Source organism: Typopeltis vanoorti, chromosome 4 (assembly GCF_054136105.1).
Source record: "Typopeltis vanoorti isolate ZY-2024b chromosome 4, IOZ_Tvanoo_1.0, whole genome shotgun sequence".
NCBI classification, from domain to species: domain Eukaryota; kingdom Metazoa; phylum Arthropoda; class Arachnida; order Uropygi; family Thelyphonidae; genus Typopeltis; species Typopeltis vanoorti.
Genome location: NC_143552.1, coordinates 54655900 through 54681539, shown reverse-complemented (window position 1 = coordinate 54681539; position 25640 = coordinate 54655900). Strand labels below are relative to the sequence as shown.

Sequence of the window (25640 nt, the reverse complement as noted above, 5' to 3'; positions counted from 1 at the left end):
ATGTCTCCATGCTGATGAGAATTATTTCGGCGATTTATTCTACACAGGTTTGGCTCAGATGGCTGGAGGCAGTAATCTGACTAAAGAAATGAGGCTAAGATGTTGCAAAGATAGTCCCAATTGGCTTTCTTTTAATGACATACATCATGTGGATGTGAGTAGTTATGTATGTGCTGCTCCATGGGGGAGGAGATCGGCACTACATTGTGGTCTGAAATGCCTAGAGGGCAGACAACATTCACAGCATACTTAGATGGTTCACTAGTGAAGAAGAGATCCACACTAGTGGATCCCTTCCTTACTAGTTAGGATTGTGTAGTATTCTGGTGGGCAAGTGAACAATTTGCGCAAGATCATTTGTGATTTCAAATGTCTCAGCAACTACCAATTTCATCCGTGCACTTGGAAGCAGGCGGCAGCTGGTGTTGTGGACACTGAAGTCTCCAAAGAACATGACTTCACTGTTTGGAGAGTTGGATTGAAGAAAATCAACATTTAAGGAAAGGTGACCCAAGAGTTCAGAGTGGATGTTGAACTAGCATCAGAGACAGCATATGAATTGAATTTGGTAGAATGAGGTAGAGTGATTGTTAGTAGAAGGAGGTCAAAATTTGGAGATTCCAAGTTGGATACACTCTAGTATGATATATCGCAGGTGAAGATACACAAACCCCTATCCACCTCTGTCTGAGGTGAAAACAGTCAAAGAGTGTGCAGTTGGAAAAACAGATGAGTTGTGTTTGTATAGGTTGAGGTTTGAGCATCTGTCAGGAAAAGTAGGTGAGGTTTTGTAGACTGGAGGTGGAACATCATTAAGGTTAGAACTGGGACTGCATATATTTGTGAAATGGACTGGAAGGTTCAGTGAAGTTTTCTGTTGTTCCCATATGTTCCCGATGCAGTGTTTGGGATCAGGTTTCGACTTTGACATTTCTCTTGTTGTAGAGCTGGTGCTTTCCAACTTGTTCAGGGTATCTTAAGTCACTTTTATTAAGCATGAAATTTCTGGGAGAAGGTTTCATTAAGCATGATAAGGCACTGTTCCAGACTATCCATGCACTTGCTGAGATTTAGGAACTGTTTAATGCTAAGGAGGGACAGGGGACAGAAAAATGGCTGGATGAGGTTGCTTAGGAGTTTCAGCATAAATTCATCAATTCTGGCACAAATGGCATGCATCCGCTGGCAACAAAAATTGCACAGCAACATCTTCAGCTTTTCTGAAATGTCTAGTTTGCAGCTTTGGCATTTTAAAGCTTCAAGAGGTCTATCTGTAGTAGTGAGACTAAGCTCTGTTATCACTGCTTTGTTGTCACCATCTTTGCTTCATGCTAGCGCTTGCTATGGCTGATATTAGAATATGGGAAAATGTTTTTTTTTTTTTTTTTTTTTTCTTTTTTTTTTTTTTTTTTTTTCCCATAGTACTCAAGGTTAGTTTGGCATTCTTTAGTCCCTCAAGAGTCCCTCCTATTGCTGTCCTTTCTCTTAAGGCAGAGGGATAAGTAAAATCACTTCTAAAATGAGAGTACAATTTCCAAATAACACAATTGAAAATGACACCTGGTGCAACATGTTGTTCCACCAGCTGGCATTTTGGATTGTACACCTGGTTGTATATTCACTTGAATATTTTTGCCACAATTTTCTAGCAAATTATTTTATTCAATCAACTTTCAAAGTAATTACTCTAGACACATATATTTGATGTCAGAAATAGCTAAGTGGATAGTTCTTAAAATTAGAAAAGGTTACATGCTGAGCTACAAAGCTGGAACTCATGACAAACTCAAAAGAATACTATGATCAGTACTTGTTGGAGATACAAACAGCAGAGTAGGAAGCAAATTCACCAGGCATATAAAATTGTTTTTGGAAAATTTGGAGAGAAGGGCAAGATTAATAATAATAGTAGGTATCTGCTGAATTTCTGCTCAGGATATGGACTAGTTATTACTAACATCCTGTTCCAACATAAAGATGTGCACAAGTTCACTTGAAAGAAGACACAAGAAATAAGAAAGCCTCACTGACAATATTACTGCTGATAGAGAAATATATTTATGCTGGTTCAGGATACAAGAGTGTTAAGAAGGTTTAGAAACTGGAGGTGACCATCACTTAGTTTTAAGTAGGATAAAACTGAATATGATATTGAAAAGAACAGTATGTAAAAAAAATTTTAAAAATTAAAGTTCAGCAGCTTTTACAGGTAAACCGTACACTAAACTATACAAATATTATTGAAAGAAAGAATGAAGCAGTTTGAAAACAAGAACCAAACTCTGGAGTTTCAGTGGCAAACTTTAAAGAAAACACTGATTTGGCTAGGAAGGCATGTGGTGAAGTTGTCTGCAAGGATAGAAAAATAAGAATGCAATGATGGACACAAGAAGTAAAGAAGCAGTCCTGGAAAAAGAAGAAAGCATACAGAAAGTTCCTAGCAAATAAACCAGAAGATGCACTAAAAGAATACAGAGAAAAATGCAAGAGAGCTAAGCTATATGTGAAATTGGATACACAAAGTCATGGGAAGACTTCAGTGAGAATATAGAAGGTAAATATTAGGAAGGTGGGAAAATGTTCTGGAGGGTATTGAAAAAGCTTAGAAATGCAGGAAAGAATACTGTAAAAGGAATCAAAAATAATAAAGGTAACAGGAAAACTGAATATAAGGATATCCTAGATGTCTGGAGTAATTACTTGGAAAGACTGTACAAAACAAGCAATGAGAGAACAGTAGAAAAATAATTTCAAAAGAAATGCAAAAAGGAATAAATATCAATACTTGAGGCAGAAAAAAAAAAATTAAAAACCATCACATATATACTTGAAGTAGAAAAGGTAGCTGGAGTAGATGATATTTGACCAGAAATAATCAAATATGTAGGTATAATATTCTTGCAGCGGCTACAATGCATAATTCAGAGGGGGCCTGGTCAGAAGGTTAAATTCTGCATGATTGGAATAGTTCTAATAGTTCCCATCTGTAAAAAAAATAAAAAATAAAATAAAGCTGAATCTGTGAATTACAGAGGAATTTCTCTACTAAGTGTTCCAGGTAAGACTTATGTTAACATACTTGAAAAGAGGCTGAGAAAAATTGTGGAATAGAAACTGGGAGAACAAGCTGGATTCAGGCCAAATTGCAGTTGTATCAGTTTTTACTTTATGACAAATAGTTGAGAAATCGTGGGAATATGACAAAGATCTATATACTTAAGTTTTGTGGATCTGAAAAAGGCATATGACAAGGTGCCCAGGGAAAAAAGTTTTTCGAAATACTATATGAGGTAAATGGAACATTATATAAGACAATACACAGTGTATATTTAAGCAGTAAATCAGCAGCTGACTGCTGTAAAGTTAAGTGAATTAGGTGGAAGCAAGGATGCACGTTATCTCTTATTCTTCACCTATATCGATCACATTATGAAAGAAATGTGGCATTAAACCTGATATTAGAATTGGAGATATCAAACTTAGTTCTTTGCTTTATTATGCAGATGATGATGTATTCCTAAACACATCCAGTGCAAGTCTCCAGGATTCTCTAACTAAATTGCATCTGTAATAAGTTTGGCATGAAAATTTGGCACTGAGGTAGAAAAAGCCATCAAAAACTTGAAATGTGAAAAGGTAGCTACAGCAAATGATACTCACCCAGAAATTATCAAATATGGAGATATAATATTCTTGTAGAATATTATATACTGCATAATTCAGACAGCCTAGAAAGTTAAATTCCATATGATTGGAATAGAGCTGTAATAGTTCCCATCTATAAAAAAGGGAATAAAGCTGAATGTGAGACAGAAAGCATGTCACTTAAATTTTACTGCTGATTTAAATCAGCAATAAAAAGACCAAAACTATGAAAATAGGCAGGAACATGGAAAACTTCATCTGCATTCTGAATGGAGAGCCTATAAAACAAGTAAAATGTTTCAGCTCTTTAGGCACAGTTTTTAGTGAAGATGGCAAGTTAAATCTGAAAATAGACAACCAAATAAGCAAAGCTGGTATGATGAGGAGCCAGATGAATAAATTTACATGGAATAAGAGAAAAATTACTTCAAAACACTAAACTAGCAGTATATAAGACACCATTCAAACCAGTTATGGATCTGAGAATTTGGTTAGAAATAAAGCACTTGATCAGAGACCATTTCTTGCATTTTTCTTTGTATTTTCTAAGAGCACAAGCTGACTTACTCAAAAGAAACTTTCGATATGCTTCCTTCTTTTCCTCGCTCCTTTAACTTCTGAGTTCTGATTAAATCTATCCTTATAACTTCACCACATGCCTCTCTGGCTGAATCAGTCAATGTTTTATTTAGTTGTCCACTGGATCTCTAAGGTTTGGTTCTTGTTTTCAGACTTTTATTTTTTCTTGAATAAATAAGATTGTGTTTTTGATTCATTTTGATTTGATTCATGATTCACCTCTGATTCATTTTAAAACTTTCTTATATACTTTTCTTTTTGATAAGAAATTCAATTTTATCCTGATCAAAACTAAACAGTGATCAGTTTCTATTTCAAATCCTCTGTATACTCTTGTCTTGAACCAGTGATAAAACATCACCATCAACTGCATCTAGTCCATGTCCTGAACAGAAATCCATCAGACACTTACCACTAGTATTAACTTGGCTCTTTCCTCCAAAACAGATTCCTAAAACATTTTTTCATGGCTGGTAATCATTTCTTACTCTGTTGTTCAGATCTCTAACAAGTTTTTTCATTGTGTCAGCTGCTTTCTCTAATACATCAAAAAATTCTTGTACTCCTTACTTAGTGGAACCCTCTGTGGGACCAATAGGCACAAATAAGTCTCACTGTCCAGTTCCCCATTCTGATATTTGCCCACATCACTCTACTTGATATTACTCTTGATTATTGCCTCTACTTGATATTAAACTCCAAGATTCAGTATTTAGTGTTGAATACAATAGCTACTCCTTTTCCCTGTTATTGTTTGAGATGTTACGAAAATTGTAAAAATAATATTTATAAGTGTATAAAACACCAAAAAAGTATTCCTGTGTTTAAGATTATAATACTGACCGTGTATGCAGAAAACTCATATTAACACACTTTCTCTTTTGGTACATACTTATGACATCAGGTTTCAATGAAATTAAAACTATAATGCATAAAAAATATAAATACAGTATTCACCCCAAAAAAATAAATTAAATTAAAAAAATTCCTCAAAATACATACCAGTTTCTCTAGCAAATGTATAGCACTTCTCACCAGTTTGCCAACCACAATGATATTCTGTATGACAAGCATGACAGTTATGAAGTTTATCACAGTTGCTGCTTTCTGCCACCTCACATTTTTCCACTACACTGGTTTCCTGAAAGCAATATATACAGAATAAACAGTAAATAAACAATACATATAATAAACATTATGAAATGAAAATTCAGTTAATATTAAAACTAACATAAAATTAAACAATGAAAATAACTACAGTAATAAACTTTAATGAAAAGCATAGGTATTTCATACTGAAATTAACAGTACAATGTCAATGTGTAGAACAAGCAACAAGGAATACAAGGTAAATACAACAGCTGGCTTATTAATTAAAATTACTGCAACATGCTAGTGGGGAAATATATTTCTCTGCAAAGTTAATTTAGGCTTTCCCCTTCTTCATTTTCTTTCTGGGTTCCATGTCAAAGCCATCCTTGGAATCTCTGTGCTGTCCATACTCAGTATGTGTCCAACCATTTCCACCTGTTTTATTTTATTTTTTACTTTGTGATTCTTTTTTTTTGCTCAGAGAGCTGGTATAAGTTATTTGTTATACATTGGGACAAAATATTCTTAATATTTTAACACAGCTTTTGTATGAAAATTATTTAATTTAGCTTTCTGTTTTTTGATCAGCTTCCATGTCTCTGATCTATATAATAATGCAGCCTTAACAGTGCTAATGAAGATCTTTATTTTGGTTTTATTACGATATTGCTCATGGGCATGCTGATCACCTTCTTGTTTATATTCCTTCCACAATACTTTTTTTTTTTGCAGCTCCTGCTTTAAATTGCTACTCACCTACTTAACACCTACTCAGTTTATCTTGAGTAGGGGTTAAGCAGGTTAAGTGCATATCCTGACCATATGCATTCTGGTACTACCACACTCAAACAATCTTTGATATCTTCCCATGCACTAATGAGATTCATTCTACAGTAGTGAACAAATCAATCTGAACAAGCCAAATTTCTTTCAAGTGTTTTTGTTTTGACTTACTATTTTCAGTTCTGGTTTTAGTTCACTATTTTGGTAGAGACAGTTAAAACAGTCTCTACAATGTTTATTAATAGTATTGTGCATTTTTAATAGTGTAAACAAGTGTAGATATTTGTAGTGTTTTATTCATTTTGTGCAGCTATAAAATGGATACATCTCCGAGAAGGCATTCAAAAATATGTACTCTTTCTCTGCACACATCCAAGACTCAAAGATAAATTGTCAATAAGCGTAGTGTGGTTTAGGTACTGCTAATGTGATTTTAAAGAGGTTTATGGAGACAGGCACCTTTCTGTCTTGACAGAAAAAGGAAAGCTACACTTCCTTAAGATAGTTTACTAGTTAGGAAAAGCAAAATGAATCCAAGATTGTCTGCTGAAGACATAAAGACTTGGCAGCTAGTGGGATTAACGTTTCTGATATGACAGTCGGTCGAAGATTGTTGGAAGCACGGAACCATCAACCATCACATGCAATGTGCTTCCATTGAGAAAGCTGGCAACCCAGTTGCAGAAGTCACGGGGAGCAAATAATAGAAGCCACATAATAGGCCCTTATGCCAGACCTGGTCAAAAGTCTTGGAGATATCTAGTGCAACCACTTGGGAACCTTTCCATGGTGCTTATTAGGTGTATGACATAGGTGAGCAGATCCCCTTGTTGAACAGCAATGGTGGAATTCATACTGGCAGTTGGCTGTTGATGGTTCCCTCCATTACTTTAGAGAGGACTGAGGTGAGAGAGAAAATAGACGATAGTTTGATGACAAGGATCTGTCACCCTTCTTGGAAACAGGTTGGACATAGGCTAATTTCCAGGGTGTAGGGTCGATGCCTTTGGAGTAAGAGAGAGTATAAAGAGGCAACATAGAACAGTAGCCCACTCTGGTGCACAAATCTTCAGAACAAATGTAGGAATTGAATGGCATGAAGTCCGGGAGACTTTTTGGTATCTAATTTAGATAGGATTTTTCTGATCACTTCCTAGTGAAAGGTCAAGACGAGGCATCACTGAGTGTTGGGCATTTGAAATGGTTGGAGAACATTTACCGAAATCACGAAATCATCTATGTATGCATTAGAAGAAAAGAATGCCAGGAGATTGACTTTCTCTGTAGGTGACAATGTGTGGTGTTGGTCAAATGCTCTGGCCAGAGACCAAAATGTGTGGCTGTCATTTGGGCACGATGCAAGTTTCCTGCATTTTGGTGCTTTGGAAATCAGTTTCTGATGCATTGATGATTTTCTTGCAGCTGTTTTGGGCTTTAGCATAAGTAGTGAGAGAAGGTGTTCTTGATGATAGCCAGTTGTGGCATGCTTGGTTCTTCATTTGTAGAACTAGGTTTACTAAGGGGATTGGAATTTAGCGTGAAATGGGGAATGTGTGCTTCCATTCCGGACAAGATTACTTCAATGATGCATTCAGTACATATGCTTGAGTTGGAAGACCGAAAGATAATCCATTCATTGAAATGAAGAAGAGAAATCTCAGTATATTTGGAGGGATCACTAGTGAGGAAGCGGTCCAGAGTGTTTGGAGAGTGGGATTATCTGGTACTCTAGTGGGCATGTAAACAATTTGCATAAGGTCATTTATGATGGCAAATGTTTCAGCATCCCTACCTGCTTGGTCTGTGTAGTTGGAGAAGGAAAGCCAGTTGGTTGTGTACATTGAAATCTCTGAGGAAGATAACCTCACTGCAAGGAAATTGGATTGAAGAACATCAACTTTTCAAAGATAGGAAATCAAAGAGTTCCAAGTGGTTAGTGGCACTGGGAGAGCAATATACATAGCATATGAATTTAACATAGTGAGGCAGAGAGAGAGATTTTCAGCCAAAGTAGATCATAATCAGGAGATTCTAAGTTGAATGCACTCTGGCATGATAGGTCAAAGAGTGAATGTATGCACAAATGCCATCCTTGAGCAGAAAGGAATCAGAGTGTCTAATTTGGGGAAGTTCAGATGAGTAGTACCTGAAGAGTCTGAAATTTGGATTTCTGTCAGGAAAAGAGGTGGGGATTTTGCAGACTGGAGATGGAAATGGACACTATTGCGGTTGGAACAGAGACCACATATATTTGTAAAGTTTATCTGAAAGCTTCTGTGGGGTTTGTTATTGACCAAGTGAGTCATAAACATTCCCTATGCTGTATTTGTATTATATTTGTATTTGTTTTAAATATATATTTGTATTTTTGTTTTAAAGTTGACTGCTAACACTACTCAATTTTTGCACTAAAATTCCTCTTTTGTAGTCAATGTACCATGTTCCATTGCCACTTTGGCGTTTTTCTCCCAGATGTTTGTGACGTCGTTGGTCTGCTTCGCACTGAGTAAAGGGAAGGTCAAGTCTGGCTCATATATGTGATTGAGGAGAATGGACTTAGAGGTTGTTCATAGCTGCCCTCAGTTCTGATGCACTTGCTGGTGCGTCACAGGTTACTTTCACCAGTAGCAGTATAATCACCCCATGTTTTGTTTTGTTTTCATTCATAGGTCCAAAGCAGTGGCATCTGATGATTTTGCTGCAGTTGAAACTGAATTTTGCCATTAGTTTGGTGATGTTTTCTTTTAGTGTATCATCGCATTTGGTGTGAAAGTTGAAGATAATGGGGTTATATTTTTGTTTTTGCCTCGATTGATGCATTATTGAGATAAGGCTACAGAGCTGGATGGTATTGGTGACAGGTGAGTTTTCATGTAAGCACTAATCATGGATCTATTCTAGCTTGGCTTCAATTATTTGGATTTTGCAGGAGAAAGTTTGGTGAAGAATAGTGAGGTACTGTTCCAAGCTTTCAATGTGTTTTTCTAAGTTTAAGAACTGTTTCTGAAGGGGTGCACAGTGGACAGAAAAAAAAGGCTGGCTCAAGTTCACAAGTTTGTATGCGGATTCATCGATTTTTATGCACTGAGCATGCAACCATTAACAACAGAAATAAGGCCTTTTTTTGGTGTCTGTGATGTCTATTCAGTAGCTGCAACACTGGATAGCATCATCAGATTTATTGGTGCTGGATGTCTGCATTGCATTGGATATGCCCAGCATACTCTGTCATCATTGGGCTTTACTGATGCCACTTCTGCTTTTTACAGTAGGCATTAGCAGGCACTTGCACATAGCTGATATTATATGAATGAAGAAAAAAACTTATGGAGCACTTAAAGAGTACTTACAGGTTTCTCCAGAATCCTTTTGAGAATTGCTGATATGGTTTCACTTGGTGAAATAAATAAGAACTCACTTTTGAAAAGGATAAAAATAAAGAGCACACATTTACATCAACTTATTCCACAGCATCATCTACCAACCATATTTTGCAGCCGGCTCTCCTTCATATCCAGCAGAATTTCATTTTCTACAATGTCCTCAATCCAGCCATTTTGGCTTACATTCTTTGGTCCTATCATAATCAACCATTTTCACTGATCATAATCTTAGAAAGACCATACACTGCTGGATCATCTTTCTAAGATTTCTCCACTTGGTCTTGTCCTGGGGTTCTTGTTGCCATGCCACTCCAATGTGTTTCCTTTGGTCCTATACTGTTATTAAATTGGATGACTGTAGCTGCTTTTACTCCTCATGGCCACTTCATTCTCACTGCTTCTTCAGTTCAAGAGATGATCAGGGAAGAAATAAAAAGTACAACACCATCATCCTAAACTTCCATTTGGAAAACTGACGCAACTCTAGATTGATCACCGAACAATGCAATTTTGACTCCAAGAAAATTGTCAGGTGTGTCACCACTTCGGGCCCTTAATAAAAGTGACCTGTGATACCCTGATAAGCAAATCAGCATTGCATTCATATTGACAGCGAACAGCAAGTCGAAAGGCACTAGTCCTGCATCATGTGTGTATGAGCCCAGCCATATCTGACCTATGCACATTGTGAAAACAGGTGGCAATTATGAAAAGAACTGGAAGAGAAACATCAAAATGGAGAAACATGGCCAATCAATTACAAAGAAGGGATACTAGTGAGAAAATCAAATTCTGCCATCGGTGAAAACCTGATCACAAACACTACAAGAAATGTGTGGGACCCATGTGGTCAAAAGAAAACTTCACAGAACCTTCTAGATCCATTTCAGAAATATAGCCTCCGTTCCAACATTAACCATCTACTCTTCTTCACAGGAACTCAAATCTCAATCTCCTCAAAACAATAACAATACAATAAAACCCCAAAGTTACACGGTAGGTGGGACCAACAAAAAGCGCTTAAGTCAAATTCGCGTAACTCAGGGTATAATTTTGCATGTAATTTATATATACAAACATACAATTGGGACCAAAGGTTTAGAAAAACACCTATCTTTTTTAAGAAATATAATCATAATTGTAGTTTTTCGTACATAAAAAAAAGAAAGTTATTTTGATGTCGATGGTTTCATAAAATCTAATAGATTCATCTGATGGCATAATGTCTTTTTCTTGTCACGCAAAATTTCTTCATAGCAAGCTAATGATTTTTTTTATTCCTTGCCTTGTGGCTACAATTCGTTCCTCGTTAGAATCTATGTCCTCCAAAATCTGTAAACCTTTCTTTTATGATTGTTCTTACTGTGGATTTCTGTGGATTGAACTTCTTTGCTAGTTCACAAATTTTCATTCCGCCTTTAAAATCCTTAATAATGTTAAGTTTTGTTTCCAAAGTCAATGTTTTTCTTTTCTTGCTAGGTGTAGAAGAATCGGACTTGCTTCTTTTGGATGACATTATTATTTTTTATGTGATAAAATTTTTATCAAGAACATAACATCGCCTGAAAGATACAACTAGTGGTGAGGCATGAAATGAGATGGGAATACGTACATATAAGAAACCGCGTAACTCTGGATTCGTGTAAGTCGGGGTATGACTGTACTCACTCTGCTTTCCAACTACACTCTTTGATTCCTTTTGTCTCAGACAGGGGGAGTTTGTACATGTTTACTGGGATATACCAGACCAGAGTGTATCCAACCTGGAATCTCCCAAATTTCTCTCTTTTGGCTAAAAATCACTCTGCCAAATTCTACCAAATTCATATGCTGTCTCTAATGGTAATGCCAACATCTACTCTGAACTTTTCAGCCACCTTAATGTTGGTTTTCTTCAATCCAACTTTCCAAACAGAGAAGTCATCTTCCTCAGAGACCTCAATATCCACAACATGCTGCTGCCCACTTCCAAGTGCACAGATCAAGCAGGTAGAGAGGCTGAGACTTTTGCAATCACTAAGTATATTGTGAATGCTGTCTGCCCTCTAGGCAACTCAGACCACAGTGCAAATCTCTTCCCCATGGAGCAACACATACACAAAATGTATGGAATTACCAGAAAGTCAAGTGGGACAATCTTTGCAACTTCTACGCCTCATTTCCTTGGTCAGATTACTGTTTCTGGGTTAAACCTATGTGCAGAAAAAATCACCAAAATAATAATCATCATCATGGAAACATTATTCCCCTCTCCATTCTAAATTCTCTTACTCTATCTAAGCCTTGGTGTTCCCACAGGTGCCAAGGTTGAACAAAGGAAGAGCACGACATGCCACGTCATGAATACCACAACTGGCTTGCATCCAATACATTCTACACGTAAGCCTGAAAAAGCCACAATAAAATTATCACCACATCAAAAAGTGATTTTGGAAGAGCTAAATGCAGAAAAAACTTTAATCCTGCCCAAACGACAACCATGCCTTCTGGGCTCTAGTCAAAGCTAGTAGACATAACTTCTGACCGACACTACTCCCACAACTACTGCACTCAGATGGTACTATTACATCACCAGGGATTCTTGGCGATGAGGAGAAGATAGAGAGGATCCAGAGGCAAGTGACCAAGATGGTAACAGGTCTATGGAATGAACCTTACGAGAATAGGTTGATGATTTGTGGGTTACAGAAACTGGTTAATATGCAGAAAAGGGGTGATGTGATTGAGACATGCAAATTACTGAGGGGTTTTTACAAGATTAATTCAGAGGAAATTTTTCAGAACAAGTCTGGTGGTGGAAGAATTAGGGGCCATTCATGGAAACTGAGTAAGAGTGTAGTTAGCAAGAGTATTAGAACTAGTTTTATTTTTTTTTATTTTGTTTGGAGAGCAGTGAATGAGTGGAATAGGTTGCCAGAGTCTGTTGTGGGTGCCATGACTGTGAATAAGTTCAAATCAAAACATGATAGATACTGTGTAAATGTTCTTGACATGATGTTTAGGGTCCTTTCGATGAGTCTAAGGACTCCTTGAAGTAGCCTGTAATAATAATAATAACAACAACAACAATAATAATAATATGCTGAAGAAAGCTACTCTACTCCATCACAGGAAATATAAATATGAAAGACTTTTTCTTGAATCTGCTTTTGCATTAAGAAACTACCCTAACCTTAACAAATTCTGTTGCGTGAAACTGCCCGAAATTTGAGAAGTTCTCAGCCTCTGTACTTCAGCCCAACAGCCAAGGATGTCCAATTTAGCCAGCTAAGGAGGAAATATTTAGGATTTTAGGCCTATTTCTCAGTTGATATGCTTCTTCTTCATTACTTGGCGTAGTGCCAATAGGCATGTATCTTATTATAATCTTTATCAAAGTTAAATTCAATTTAACTAAAATGAATTTAATTAAAATTAATTAAATTCATTTTAGTTAATATATTAGTCTATATTATAATTTCGGGGTGCTTAAGGGTCAAAGCTGTATAACTGAGAGGAGACCTCCACATAGCCTTTAAAGGAATGTGGAGAACCGACCAGGGCTGCTGACCTAATGTCCAATCATCACCTTCTCGTGGTGCACCCTGTTGGGTATCTACTTGGATACTGAACGAACGAGGATGGGCTGGAAATTTGGGATTTAGCCGACCAAATTGTATTCTTATTGGTTAAACCAAAATAAAAAATGATGGTACAACATGACAAAATTTCATGCCAGCTGGGGCGTCGCCCGGTTAAACAAGGCCCCCGTTGTTTTCGCCAGGGAACCAGGGCGAACAGCGAAAAGGCAGCTACTGGAACAAATCTGAAAACAAACCCCAACTCAACATCACCAGAGTTAAATATTGGTACTATCAACATATGAAGCCTGAATGGCAAAGAAATGGAGCTAGCTGGGGAATTAGATAAGTACCAGATCGACATAATAGGGGTGACTGAAACAAAAAATACCAAAACTGGTGAGATCTTTCTCAGCAATAAATACAAAATGTTATATTCAGACAATGACAATCAAGGAAAAGAAAGAGTAGCCATAGTATTCAACACAAAATACGAGGCTAATCTTCTTGAATGGCAGTCAGTCTCAAGTAGAGTAATGTGGGCAAATATGAGAATGGGGAACTGGACAATGAGACTTATTTGTGCCTATGGCCCCACAGAAGGATCTACTAAGGTACAAGTGGAGGAATTTTTTGAGGCTTTAGAAAAAGCAACTGACACAATGAAAAAGGAAAAGTTGGTCCTTGTTGGGGATCTAAATAGCAGAGTAGGAAATGATCGTGAGACATACAAAAATATTTTGGGAAAATTTGGAGAAAAGAGCAAAGCTAATAATAATGGCAAATATCTGTTGGATTGTTGCTCAGGACATGGACTGGTTATTACTAACAACATGTTCCAACATAAAAATGTGCACAAATTCACATGGAGAGAAGAGGCAAGGAATAAGAAAAGTCTCATCGACTATGTTATTGTTGATAGTGATGTTTTCTCCCTGGTGCAGGACACCAGAGTGTACAGAGGATTTGAAATTGGAAGTGATCACTATTTAGTCTTGAGCAGGATAAAATTGAATTTCATATTGAAAAGAATAACATGTAAGAATGTTTTAAAGCAAATAAAAGTTGAGCAGCTCTCAGATGTGAACTGTAGACTAAAATACACAAAGATTATTGAAAAAAAAAATGAAAGAGTTTGAGAACAGGAATCAAACCTTGGAGATTCAGTGGCAAACTCTGAAGAAAACATTGACTGATTCTGCCAGAGAGGCATGTGGTGAGGTTGTCTGCAAGGATAAAAAAATTAGAACTCCTTGGTGGACACAGGAAGTTAAAGAGGCAGTGAAGGAAAAGAAGAAAGCATATCAAAAGTTCCTGTCAAATAAGTCAGCTTGTGCTCTTAGAGAATATAGAGACAAATGCAAGAATGCTAAACACTGTGTAAAACTAGCTAAACAAAAGTCATGGGAGGACTTTGGCAAGAATATAGAAAATAAATATCAAGAAAGTGGCAAAATATTCTGGAGGTTGTTGAAGAAGCTTAGAAATGGAGGAAAGAGGGCTGTAAAAGGAGTTAGAGACAATAAAGGTTAAATGAAAACAGGAGAAAAAGATATCCTTGAAGTATGGAGTAATTACTTTGAAAAACTGCTGAATGAAACAAGCAGTGATGACAGCACATTGGTAAAAAACACTGACCAGACATGCAGTCAGGAATACATATCCATACTTGAAGCAGAAAAAGGCATCAAAGGCTTAAAATGTAGAAAGGCAGCAGGAGTAGATGATATTCGACCAGAAATACTGAAGTATGGTGGTATAAAAGTCTTACAGTGGCTGCACTGCATAGTTCAGAAAGCCTGGACAGGGACGAATTCCCGATGATTGGAGTAGAGCTTTCATAGTACCCATATATAAAAAGGGAAATAAAACTGAATGTGAGAATTACAGAGGTATTTCCCTACTGAGCGTTCCTGGCAAGATCTATGCAAGTATACTTGAGAAACGGTTGAGAAGAATTGTGGAAGAAAAGCTGGATTCAGGCCAAATAGAGGCTGCCAGGATCAGATCTTCACTTTACAACAAATAGTCGAAAAAGCATGGGAATATAACAAAGATCTGTATTTAAGTTTTGTCGATTTGGAAAAGGCATATGACAAGGTGCCAAGAGAGAAGCTATTCAATACGCTGAAGTTATATGGTGTCAATGGGGCATTATATCAAGCAATACTTAGTCTTTATTTGAGTTGTAAGTCAGCAGTTAGAATTGAAGGAAGTACAGGAAGATGGTTTAATGTTAAATGTGGTGTGAGACAAGGATGTACATTATCCCCTCTGTTATTCATTATCTATATGGATCACATTATGAAGAAAAGTGGTATTAAACATGATATCAAAATTGGAGATGTTAATGTCAGCTCTTTGCTTTATGTGGATGATATTACACTTCTAAATAAATCCGCTACAAGTCTGCAAGATTCTCTGACTAAATTGAATAGCTGTTGTAATAGATATGGTATGAAGGTCAGCAATAAAAAGACAAAGACAATGAAAATAGGCAGAATCACTGAAAATGTCAACTGTGTTGTGAATGGAGAACCTGTGGAACAAGTAAAACATTTCAGCTACTTAGGCACGATTTTAGTGAAGATGGTAAATTAAATATAGAAATAGACAACAGAATCAGCAAAGCTGGTATGGTTGGAAGTCAATTGAATAAATTCATATGGAATAAGACAGAGAAATTAGTCAGAACACTAAATTAGCTGTATACAAGATAGTGTTCAAACCAGTTTTAACTTATGGATCTGAGAACTGGGTCAGAAGTAAAACACTTGACCAAAGACTAGAGACTGCAGATATGAGAATCCTGAGAAAGATTAGAGGCGTGAACAGATGGCATCAATGGCAAAAAACATTAAAAACGAGGATATTAGGAAAGACTTGATATTGTCAGCATCCATGAATGAGTTAGCAGAGCTAATCTCAGGTGGTATGGTCACTTAAATAGAATGGGAGAGAAAAGATTAACAAAACAAATGTTCTCTGCCAGTTTGGCAGGAAAACGACCCAGAGGAAGACCAAGATATAGGTGGATTGATACGGTACAAAGTGCCTTAGACGATAGAAATATAAGATCTGATAATGTTGGAGTCTTGACAAGTAACAGACTGATTTGGAGGAAAATTGTAGATAGGAAGTTAGTAATGATGTAAATTTTTTCATGTAGTACTATCATATCCTGTACACCCCTTGAGGGCACATGGCAGGAATTTGATGATGACATTATAATTTCTTAAAAAATACAGTTATGAATAGCCAACATAAGCCTTACTACCAGACAATCTTTTCATAGTTTTTTGAAGGTAATGAGTTTGCAAGGTGATAGATTACTTTTGGGAGGCAAAGCTCAAGAAAGGATGTTGGTGACATCAAGCCTTATGTTGTTAGCTATTTCTGGAGACAGGTTGTAGATGCAACATGCAATAGTAAAGATAATAATAGTCATCACCAGAGAGTATAAGGAAAGTGCCTCAGCAGTCCTTTCACCAGTGAATATAATCAAAAACTGGATATCGTTCTCAGAAACCACTCCATTATAATTCAATAAATATTACATTAACATATCAAAAAGTTTACTCAAAAAAAAAAAAAGTATCATACTGGACACTTGAAATCACAAAAAAACTGAAGCACTTCAGTTCTTTCCCTTCTAGAAAACAAATCCACAATTCTAAGATTTAGTATGGTTTCTTGTTTTATGGTGCAAGGATGACTGTGATCACACTCTGCTATTAAACAATCATAGGTATATATGTCTAAAAATAGTAAAATATGAAATGGATATAGATAAAATGTGTAAAATGTACAAATGCATTTCTGAAAAGATGTACAAAAACAGTATATAAAAAGGGATAAAAAGGAGTTATAAAATGATCAATGAAAAAAGTGCAAAAAGTTCACAAAACATAACTAAAAACAAGGTATTTAAAAGGGGTACATACAAGAAACAACACGGTATAACTAAAAATAGTGCAACAATCTATGTACGGTAAAAAATGTCAATTGTTTTTAAAAAGTTAAAAACATAAACATCAGTTGAATCTGATAAAATCAACCTGGGCATATAGGGCTCAGTTGGATTATATGGTTAAAATAATATATGGTTAATATATATGGATTATATGGTTAAAATAACTATGCTCATTCATGAAATGAGGACAGTAAATTAAAATATAAGGAATGATGAGTTCAGTATTAAAAAACTCACATATAAGCTTGTTATCACTCCTTATCATGATGACTGCCACTGGGATAGAAGTTTGTGTTTGATTCCCTGCAATAATCTGTATCTAGTACAGGCAAATTGTGGATGTTTGGGAAATGATCTGACCTAGCTGCAGTATATGCAGCCTCATTTCCTGTCATTTTGGCATGGCTTGGAATTCAACAGAAGTGCACATTTAAGTGCAGCTTCTATGACTTAAAGAGGAAGTGTTGGATTCGAGAGAACACTAGGTGCTTTTGTAGCTCTAGACTTTTTATTGCATAAAGAGAACTTTGTGAGTCTAAATATATTATGCACCTTTGGTAGTGATGAAATATGATGTATTTTAGTGCAAGTTGCATCGTATATAGCTCAGCTGTAAAGCTATGTAGATAGAGCTACAGTTGTTATAAATCTAGTGGCATTTGTGCAGATAAAATGCTGTCTGGAAAGATGGCAGAAGATCCCATTAGGTGCTCCAATTTTGAACTGTCCATGTAGACAGGCAAAAAATCAGAGTATTCAATCCTATTAGCTTCGAAGAGCTGCTGGAGGGGTGGAAAATTTCAGTAGCTTGCTGAAAGCAATGCTACATGCAGGTATGTATGACTGCCATAGTGGAACTGTGTTTATTAGTGTATGGACTATGTTGTCTGCTGCAATCTCAAGAGCTTGTAGGAGAGTTTTGATTCACAAACCAAAGGGTTTCAGAGCAGCCTGTTGAGTGATGTACAGATTCTCCATAAAGAAAGTAAATACTTGGCCATGTGGTTATATGGCAGGGATTTTATTTTCATTGCATATGACAGACAGATGTTGACATCAAACAACAAAAGGTGGCTCATTTGCCTTGATGTACAGACAAGGAACAGGTGAGGTGCAAAATGCTCCAGTTCAATTCTCATGACATGATGGCAAATAGGGTCTAGTCATTACAGTGTACTTTCTGGAAGAAGCATACACTTTGGACCCATAATCAAGTTTTAATCATCTTAATGTCCTGTACAAACAAAGCAACGAACATTCATCAGTATCTCAAAAAGTGTAACATAGGATGTAAACTGCTTTATGGCACTTGTCTCATAACTGATGAGGGAGGAAATTGAGTTTGCTGTCAAATATGAGTCACAAGAACTTGGCTTCTGATGAAACTGGAATTGATGAAACTGATTGTCTTAGTTGGAGTTCTGGGTTAGGATGAATATCATGTCTGTGGCAGAAGTGCACAGAAACTGTCTTCTGCTGTGATTCCTGTGCAAGTATGAACCTATCTGCAAATACCTATTTTGAGATATCATCAATGGCCTGCTGCAACAGTCTTTCTATGACCCTCATTTTATATGAATGACAAAAGATGGTGCGCATCTACATAGATAGCATTATTTACCATTGTAGGAAGTTGTTCAGTTATGGAGTTGATTTTGATTGCAAGAAAATGAGACACTTAAAACTGAACCTAGTAGAACTCCTTCAGCTTGGTTATATGGTCGAGAGAGAGAGAGAGAGCAGTTCACATTGGGACTTGGAAGATTCAGTTACATATGAAGTTCTTGATAACAAGAGGGAGATTCTCTCTAAGACCAAAATTATGTAGGTCTTTCAGGATTCCAAATCTCCAAGCAGTGTCATATGCTTTTTCCATATCAAAGAAAACTGATACTAGATGCTAGTGCTTCAGAAAGGCATCTCTAATGGATAACTCCAGCTGGACAGTTGGATTAATAGTAGTGATTAATAGTAGAAAATTTTCAGAAACTGATTGGGTTCTGAAGAAAAGGTTGTTTCTCTCCAGAAACCATAAAAGATGAGAGTTAATAAATTTTTCCAGAATCTTGCACAAGCAACTAGTCAGGGTCAGAGTGTGAGAACATAATTCCAGATGCCAGGCATTTGGAAATATGTTCTCACAGAAAATTCTGTTGTAAAGGTGTAGTAAGTTGATTCATGGATGATGGTGATTTACTGTCTTGTAATGAATAATGGATATAGCCTGGTTGGCTATATGCATTATTAAGAGGATTTTACCAGATGCTTGTTGCCATGTTTGTGGTATATTGTATCTTCTCCTCCTGATAAGTGATGCATTATTTTCTCTTCCTCATCCTTCCACCTATGGCATACTCGGGAGTAAACTAAATGGTCTCCCTCACAATTAGGACATTTTGTTCTTATGCGCTTATAGTCTTTCTTTCTTTTCATGATCTTCATTGTCACATCAGGAACAGATGGCAGAACTATGACAGGCATTTGAGAATGACCATATTTCTGGCATTTAGAGCACCATAAGAAGTTTGAGATATCTTGCTTTGACAGATGTTGATGGTTTTGGTTTGTCGGAGGTAAGGATGATGTTTCTGGTGGGAACCAGATACCTATCTATACCTATCAGGATTCTTCTTATGACTGTCACTAGTTCTTGAGTTCAGAGCATTTCTCTTCATCTCGAACATCCAGGAATCTCACTCTGATATAATGCCTCTTAAAAAGTTTAAAGTTTTGTGTCTGTGGGGGGGGGGGGGGGTATAATTCTAATTGGTATTCTCCTGACAGATGTTGCATGAAATAATTTGTGCTACTGCAGCTGCTTCAATAAGAGTATCTTCTGAATGCAGTTTCTTTACAGATTTTGGAGATCCTGCCAACACTTCCAAACTCTTCTATATGAAGAAGGGTGACGTTTTTTCTAATGGGACATTCGGATGTTGAGCATAAGATTGAGAACAGTGGTGTATTTATGGATTATTGCAGCTCCTGTTTTTTTGTTTTTTTTTCTTAGGAATGAGTTCAGTTCAGCAACAGAGCTCCCCACCCACCATAGAGCCACACATGGATGCCTACCCTCTGGCAAGCAGTGACCACACTGGGAGAAGAACACCAGGGCTATCCCAAACACCACTGCAAGTCTTAGACCCTGTCCCTCGACTATGGGGAAGTAGAATCATTGCATCCTTTCCCCTTACAGGCAGGACCATAAACCGACTGATCCTGGCTGGGCCATCCAAGCTTGTCCATTGTGCTGAACAGAGGCCAAAGTAGTGTGAAACTACCAGGATCTCCCCCACAGACGTCCATGGTCGTAAACACAGAGGCATGGCAAATGGATCCTAGTGATGGTGGTCATAAAGGTCAGCTAGTAATAAAGACTAAAGAGAAGTAGAGCAAAGAATACGGGAAGAAAAGCATTGATAAGGAATAAGAACAAAGAGGGCCAACACTCATTGGGAAGTTTTCAAGTTATTAGAGAAGGCAGCAGATAGAAAAAGGCGTTTGAGACAAACTAGTAATTACTAATAACAATTTCCAACAAAGATGTGCACAAATTCACATGGAGAAAACACAAGAAAAAAAGTAAGGGTCACTGATTACATTAACAGGAAAGAAAAAAAAAAATCAGCTGGATCTATTTATATCATAAATAAAAAAAAAGCAATGTATATTAAATGTCAGATTAAACAACAAATTTTTAAAAAAAAACCACCTTTGCATTTTTTCCACATCTTCCATGTAAGCAAGAAGAACCACACCAAACACATCCGTATGTATTCTCAACACAGCTAGGACAAGATGTTAAACTGCTGCATAATGATGTAACATTTGCTGGGTGGAGAAGATTTTAAATGAAACAAAGCAATAAAAATAAATCCATTAATTTCATATAAACCTGAAAGTATGGAAATGATTCATTCATTATGAAATTATTCATTATAATTCAAGCATCATAGTTGCCCATTTCTTAACTAGGTTTAAATTATCTAATTTCACATAATTCCAATACGATCTATTAAACTATTATGCTCTATTCTGATTAAGATCTATCAAAAATATATTGAAATGGCTGACTAAACTCACACCAAAAACAACACATACATTTTGAGAAATAGATTTGAACCCAAAAATGTAATAATGATTACTGACATAATATAATTAGAGCATATAAACTGTTTCCACTGGAAGGGCTTATTGTTTAGATCAGGCATGGCCAACTTCATTCTATATGAGGGCCAATATATGATGACTGGTAGCGTCACAGGACGCACACTTTTAGACAGAACTTAAATAAAAATAAACTTTGCATTTTTTCAAGACAATAGTTATATGTATTGAATTACTATATTTGAATTGAATTACTATATTAAATCATTTTACTACTGGGAGAACAATATAAAATACTTGATTGATTTAAATATAAGTTGTTAAATTAAATTTAATTACATATTTCTGTAACCAGAGCAGAGCAAGTGACTTTCAATAATGCGTTACTCTCGAGTGCATAGAAATCTACCACTCCCACTACTACAACCTGCACAGAGAAGCAGTAGATTTTATAAATTGAGTAATCTTTTAAAGTTATTTTGATTCCGTGTTGAGAATATAAATTTTTCCCATCATCAGAAATAACTATAACTAGTATATCAATCAGAAAATCTGCAGTCGAAACCAATAGCTAAATTAATAATACATATAATTTAATATAGTTTTTATACTGCCACAGGCCACACAAAATCACGTTACGGGCTGCATGCAGCCCGCGGGCCTGTTGGCCACCTATGGTTTAGATCATGTCAGGTATATAAGGCTTTGTCTGTAAGAATGGGTTCTTCTTTCGCCAGTTTGTGAGAATGAGATTATTGAAATGTTAGGAGAAAACAGTGCAATGCCATATGCAAGAGCACAAATGCCAATGACCACTACAGCAGCTCTCTCTCTCCAAAATGCTAAAACATTGTAATAATGATAATTAATTCTCACAATAACAAAACTTGTAGGTACCACAAGAATAGTCTAATATAGTTAATGATTTGCTATAGTGAAGTTTCTTTAGTATAATTATTATGTTATGGCACTTTGGCTGGGACTTTTCAACAGTGTCAGAGTTAGTGAATTCACTATAGTGAGGGTTAACTCTCTTGCTACAGTGCATATGGAGAATAAAGGAAAAGTTTGTCATTGTGCATTTTCTTTAGAACATCATTAATCCTGCGGTACTATGGCCAGATTTTTTTTTTAAGTTCATTATAGTGACTGAGTTTGCTACAACAATGCATGATATAAAATAACTGTTGTGAAGTGAAAAAAAAGTGCAATTAAGTTCTGCTTTATTCAGTTTTAATTAATATCAATGTATTTCCTTTTTTTATGTGTATCTTACAAAAAGATACATCAGTATCACAGACAGGCTATGATTATTTTATTATTTATTAATTAATAAATAATAAAATATTATTTATTATTTTGTTATTAAATAATTAAAAAGTTATTTTTTAAGCCACTTCAGGCCTCCAAATAAACAGGATGTAGTACACTGCAATGAAATGTCCTTATGTCCTACATGCAATACCTTATTCAAATCAAAATTGGCAATCATTGATAGAAAATATATTACAATATTAATATATTGTGTGTACATACACACCAGGGATGAATATTCCAAGTGTATTAGGTGTGTGGTGCTCATCCACTGAATAACAATACCACCAACATTACATTATTGCATTTATTCCTGTTAAAGACTCCTCTAATTGTTTCCAGACCTCGTGTGATTCCTAAAAGTAAACACAATAAGCTAATGCTTCATGAAGCAGACACTTTTCGGCATCTAAACACTGCATCACATTCAGTGTTAATAGCCTGGGTGTGCATTCAAAATACATTCACCTTTCAGCAGGTCAAATTCTTAGCATTTTAGTAGTTTTAAACAGCTCAGAAAGTGAGACTGGATGAGCTCTGAGACAACAGCACTTAGAGGTTGTGATTGATTATTGTGTCAACCAATCCAATTGAATGCTGTCATTTGTCATGAGTTGATGCTTTTGTTTTTTGAGTTTCATTTGTTTTGCATGTATGAAGTGTGAACTGACGTGGTAGGCAAGTTTTTATTATATAATATAGGCCAATTTTTAATATATATATATATAATTTTCAATAAATTTATAACCTTTTTGTCCATATTTACAATGGGAAATAGTATTGAAGTCAAAGGAGGTAAACCTCATTCTCCTCTTCCAAATTTTACACCTTTGAGTAATTCAAATATACAAACCAAATATAGCATTCTCCTTCATTATATTTTTAATATACAGTATCTTAAAACAAACACATTGTCCTCCACTCTGAGCAGATTTGGTTATAATTATAATTAATTGATAAATTAAAGTATTCAAAGTTATCCTACAATTAATTGCATTGGATCAATTATGATGGGCACTGGTGTGCTATACCCTCTTAAAATTTTCATACATTGATAAAAATGCAGTCATATGGTCAAACTCATGTGAATTTTGTAGCTGCATGAGGCATGACAGCACACCCAACTGAAATGGGCACACGACACCACTGACACACAGCATATTAATATTGTTGCTTGAATGGATTTGGAAAATGTGATATGAAATTAAGTAAGACTGGAGGTGAAAAATCAAGAAACTCGTGTTATGGGGAAGGAGAGTTGTTGAGTCAGTCCACAGATATTAGCAAAGCAAGTGACTGCAAGTTTTACAAAGCATGCCTAAGTTAGTACCACTGGTAACATACCAGAAGGGAGAGTTAGTTTAAAGATAGCTGTGTGCCTAAGGAGCTGCATTTCATGTACATACTCAAAATGCCATGAGCATTTGATGTATGTACATGAAATGATACATTTGATAACAAAATGGGAAGAGTTTTGGTAGTGGTTATCTCTTGGTTTAAAGTTATTAGCATTAGCGAGAAATGGTGATATGTGACATATTTAGTGGGATAATCAATAAAGATTATGTTAATATATTAAAATTTTGCAGGATGACTTAAATTAGACTGGCAGTATGGGAAAAGAAGAACATATGCCAGTTTAAAGTGGAAAAGTTAAGGTTATGTATTTTGGGGTAAAAAGATTACCAGATTCTCCTTAATCTTCACCTTGACACAGTAAGGAGGCTTGCATGCACCAATGACCTCAAGAGCTATGACAGTGGTAGCTAAGCTAAGTTAAGCTACTGGTAGGGTTTCCCTAGTTGGACAAGTTGAGAGGTAAGAGATTTTGCATAAGGCCAGGTTACCTTACCAAGTAAAAAATTTCTGTAACGCAGATCCTTGAACTAGAAAATTCATCAGACCAAAACAACAGAAAATGACCAAGTAAGGATAAAGGTCACCAATTAGCAATCTCGAACATTTTAAAAGTAACCATGTGAAATGTGTGAAGCATAACAACAAAGGAATTAGAATTAGTAATACAGCTAAAAACTAAAAATATTAATATAACCATGATAACAGAAACAAAAAAGAAATTAAAGGGAACAAAATATATAGATGGCTTTACTGTGCTATATGCTATATTGTGGACTAGACCAACATATCAGGGCTTCTAGTGGTGTGGACATTTTAATTGATAATAAATGGAAAAATTGAATATGTAAGTACAATTTTGTAAATGACGAATTATAACAGTTAAATTAAAAACAAATAGAAGCTACTTAAATATCATAGCAGAATATGACCTGAAGAAAGAGGATTCTGAACAATTTTATAGGGAACTACAAAAACATATAAATTAAAGATGCCAAGAAGTTATATTCTTGGTTTAATCCTTTATCCAAGTGTAAGCAAACAAAGTTTGCAGACGAAGTAACTTCATGACTGGACAACTCGCATATAGAGGCCAATGATTTTAATCACTTGCCTTAGTATCGCATAAAACAAAGCACATATCCTTATGGATATGTATAATGCTATGCATTATGAGAAGGGTCACTACCCAGACTGTTATTCAGATCTCATCAGTGGGAGCCAGACCCAGAAGTGTTACCAAGGTTGAAGTAATGCAGACGTATGAGGATAGTCTGAAAGGTTCTTGACCATAGATGGAAAATCTCTCAGTAAGATTTTTATTTCTAAGTTGTTACATCTGTCATAAGCATCCATGTGAAATTGCAAGTCATTCTATCAAGTACAGTGGTACCTTGGATTGTGAGTAACTTGGTCTGCGAGTGTTTTGCAAGATGAACATACCTATATGCTTTGTCTGCCAAGCGTCACGTGATCACAAGTCGCTCGGGATTGTGGGTAATCGTCTCGCATGTTCGGTCTCAGTCGGCATACCTCATTCGTATAGTCAACATTTGTGCTAGCATTGTGACCACGTGTGTGTGCGTAAAGCATTTTCTTATTTTGTATCCAAATGTAGTGACTGTTCTTTATTAACGGTACTACGACAATGGCCTCAATGAAGAAAAGGGTTGGAAAGGAAGCCGGTAAGAAGAAGGAGATGATTACGGTGGAAGTTAACAAGGAAATCATCGGAAAGCACAAACAAGGTTAGAGTCAACAACGAACAAGGGTCAACAAATAGCAGTGATTCTGGTAGTGACAATGAAAGTCGTCCTACCCAATACAATTACTGTAATATGTAATTGT

General features: G+C 36.1%; 1 protein-coding gene across 1 annotated transcript in view; it reads right to left on the bottom strand.

Moving 5' to 3' along the window:
* LOC150107312 (attractin-like protein 1) overlaps positions 1 to 25640 on the bottom strand; it is a 447772-nt gene that overhangs the window by 196552 nt on the left and 225580 nt on the right. Inside the window, exons 11-12 of the mRNA XM_090391786.1 lie at positions 20728 to 20846; positions 5227 to 5365 (exon numbers count right to left, since the gene is read on the bottom strand). Of these exons, the coding sequence (XP_090247912.1) occupies positions 5227 to 5365; positions 20728 to 20846 (258 nt within the window). The remainder of the gene's footprint in view (positions 1 to 5226; positions 5366 to 20727; positions 20847 to 25640) is intronic.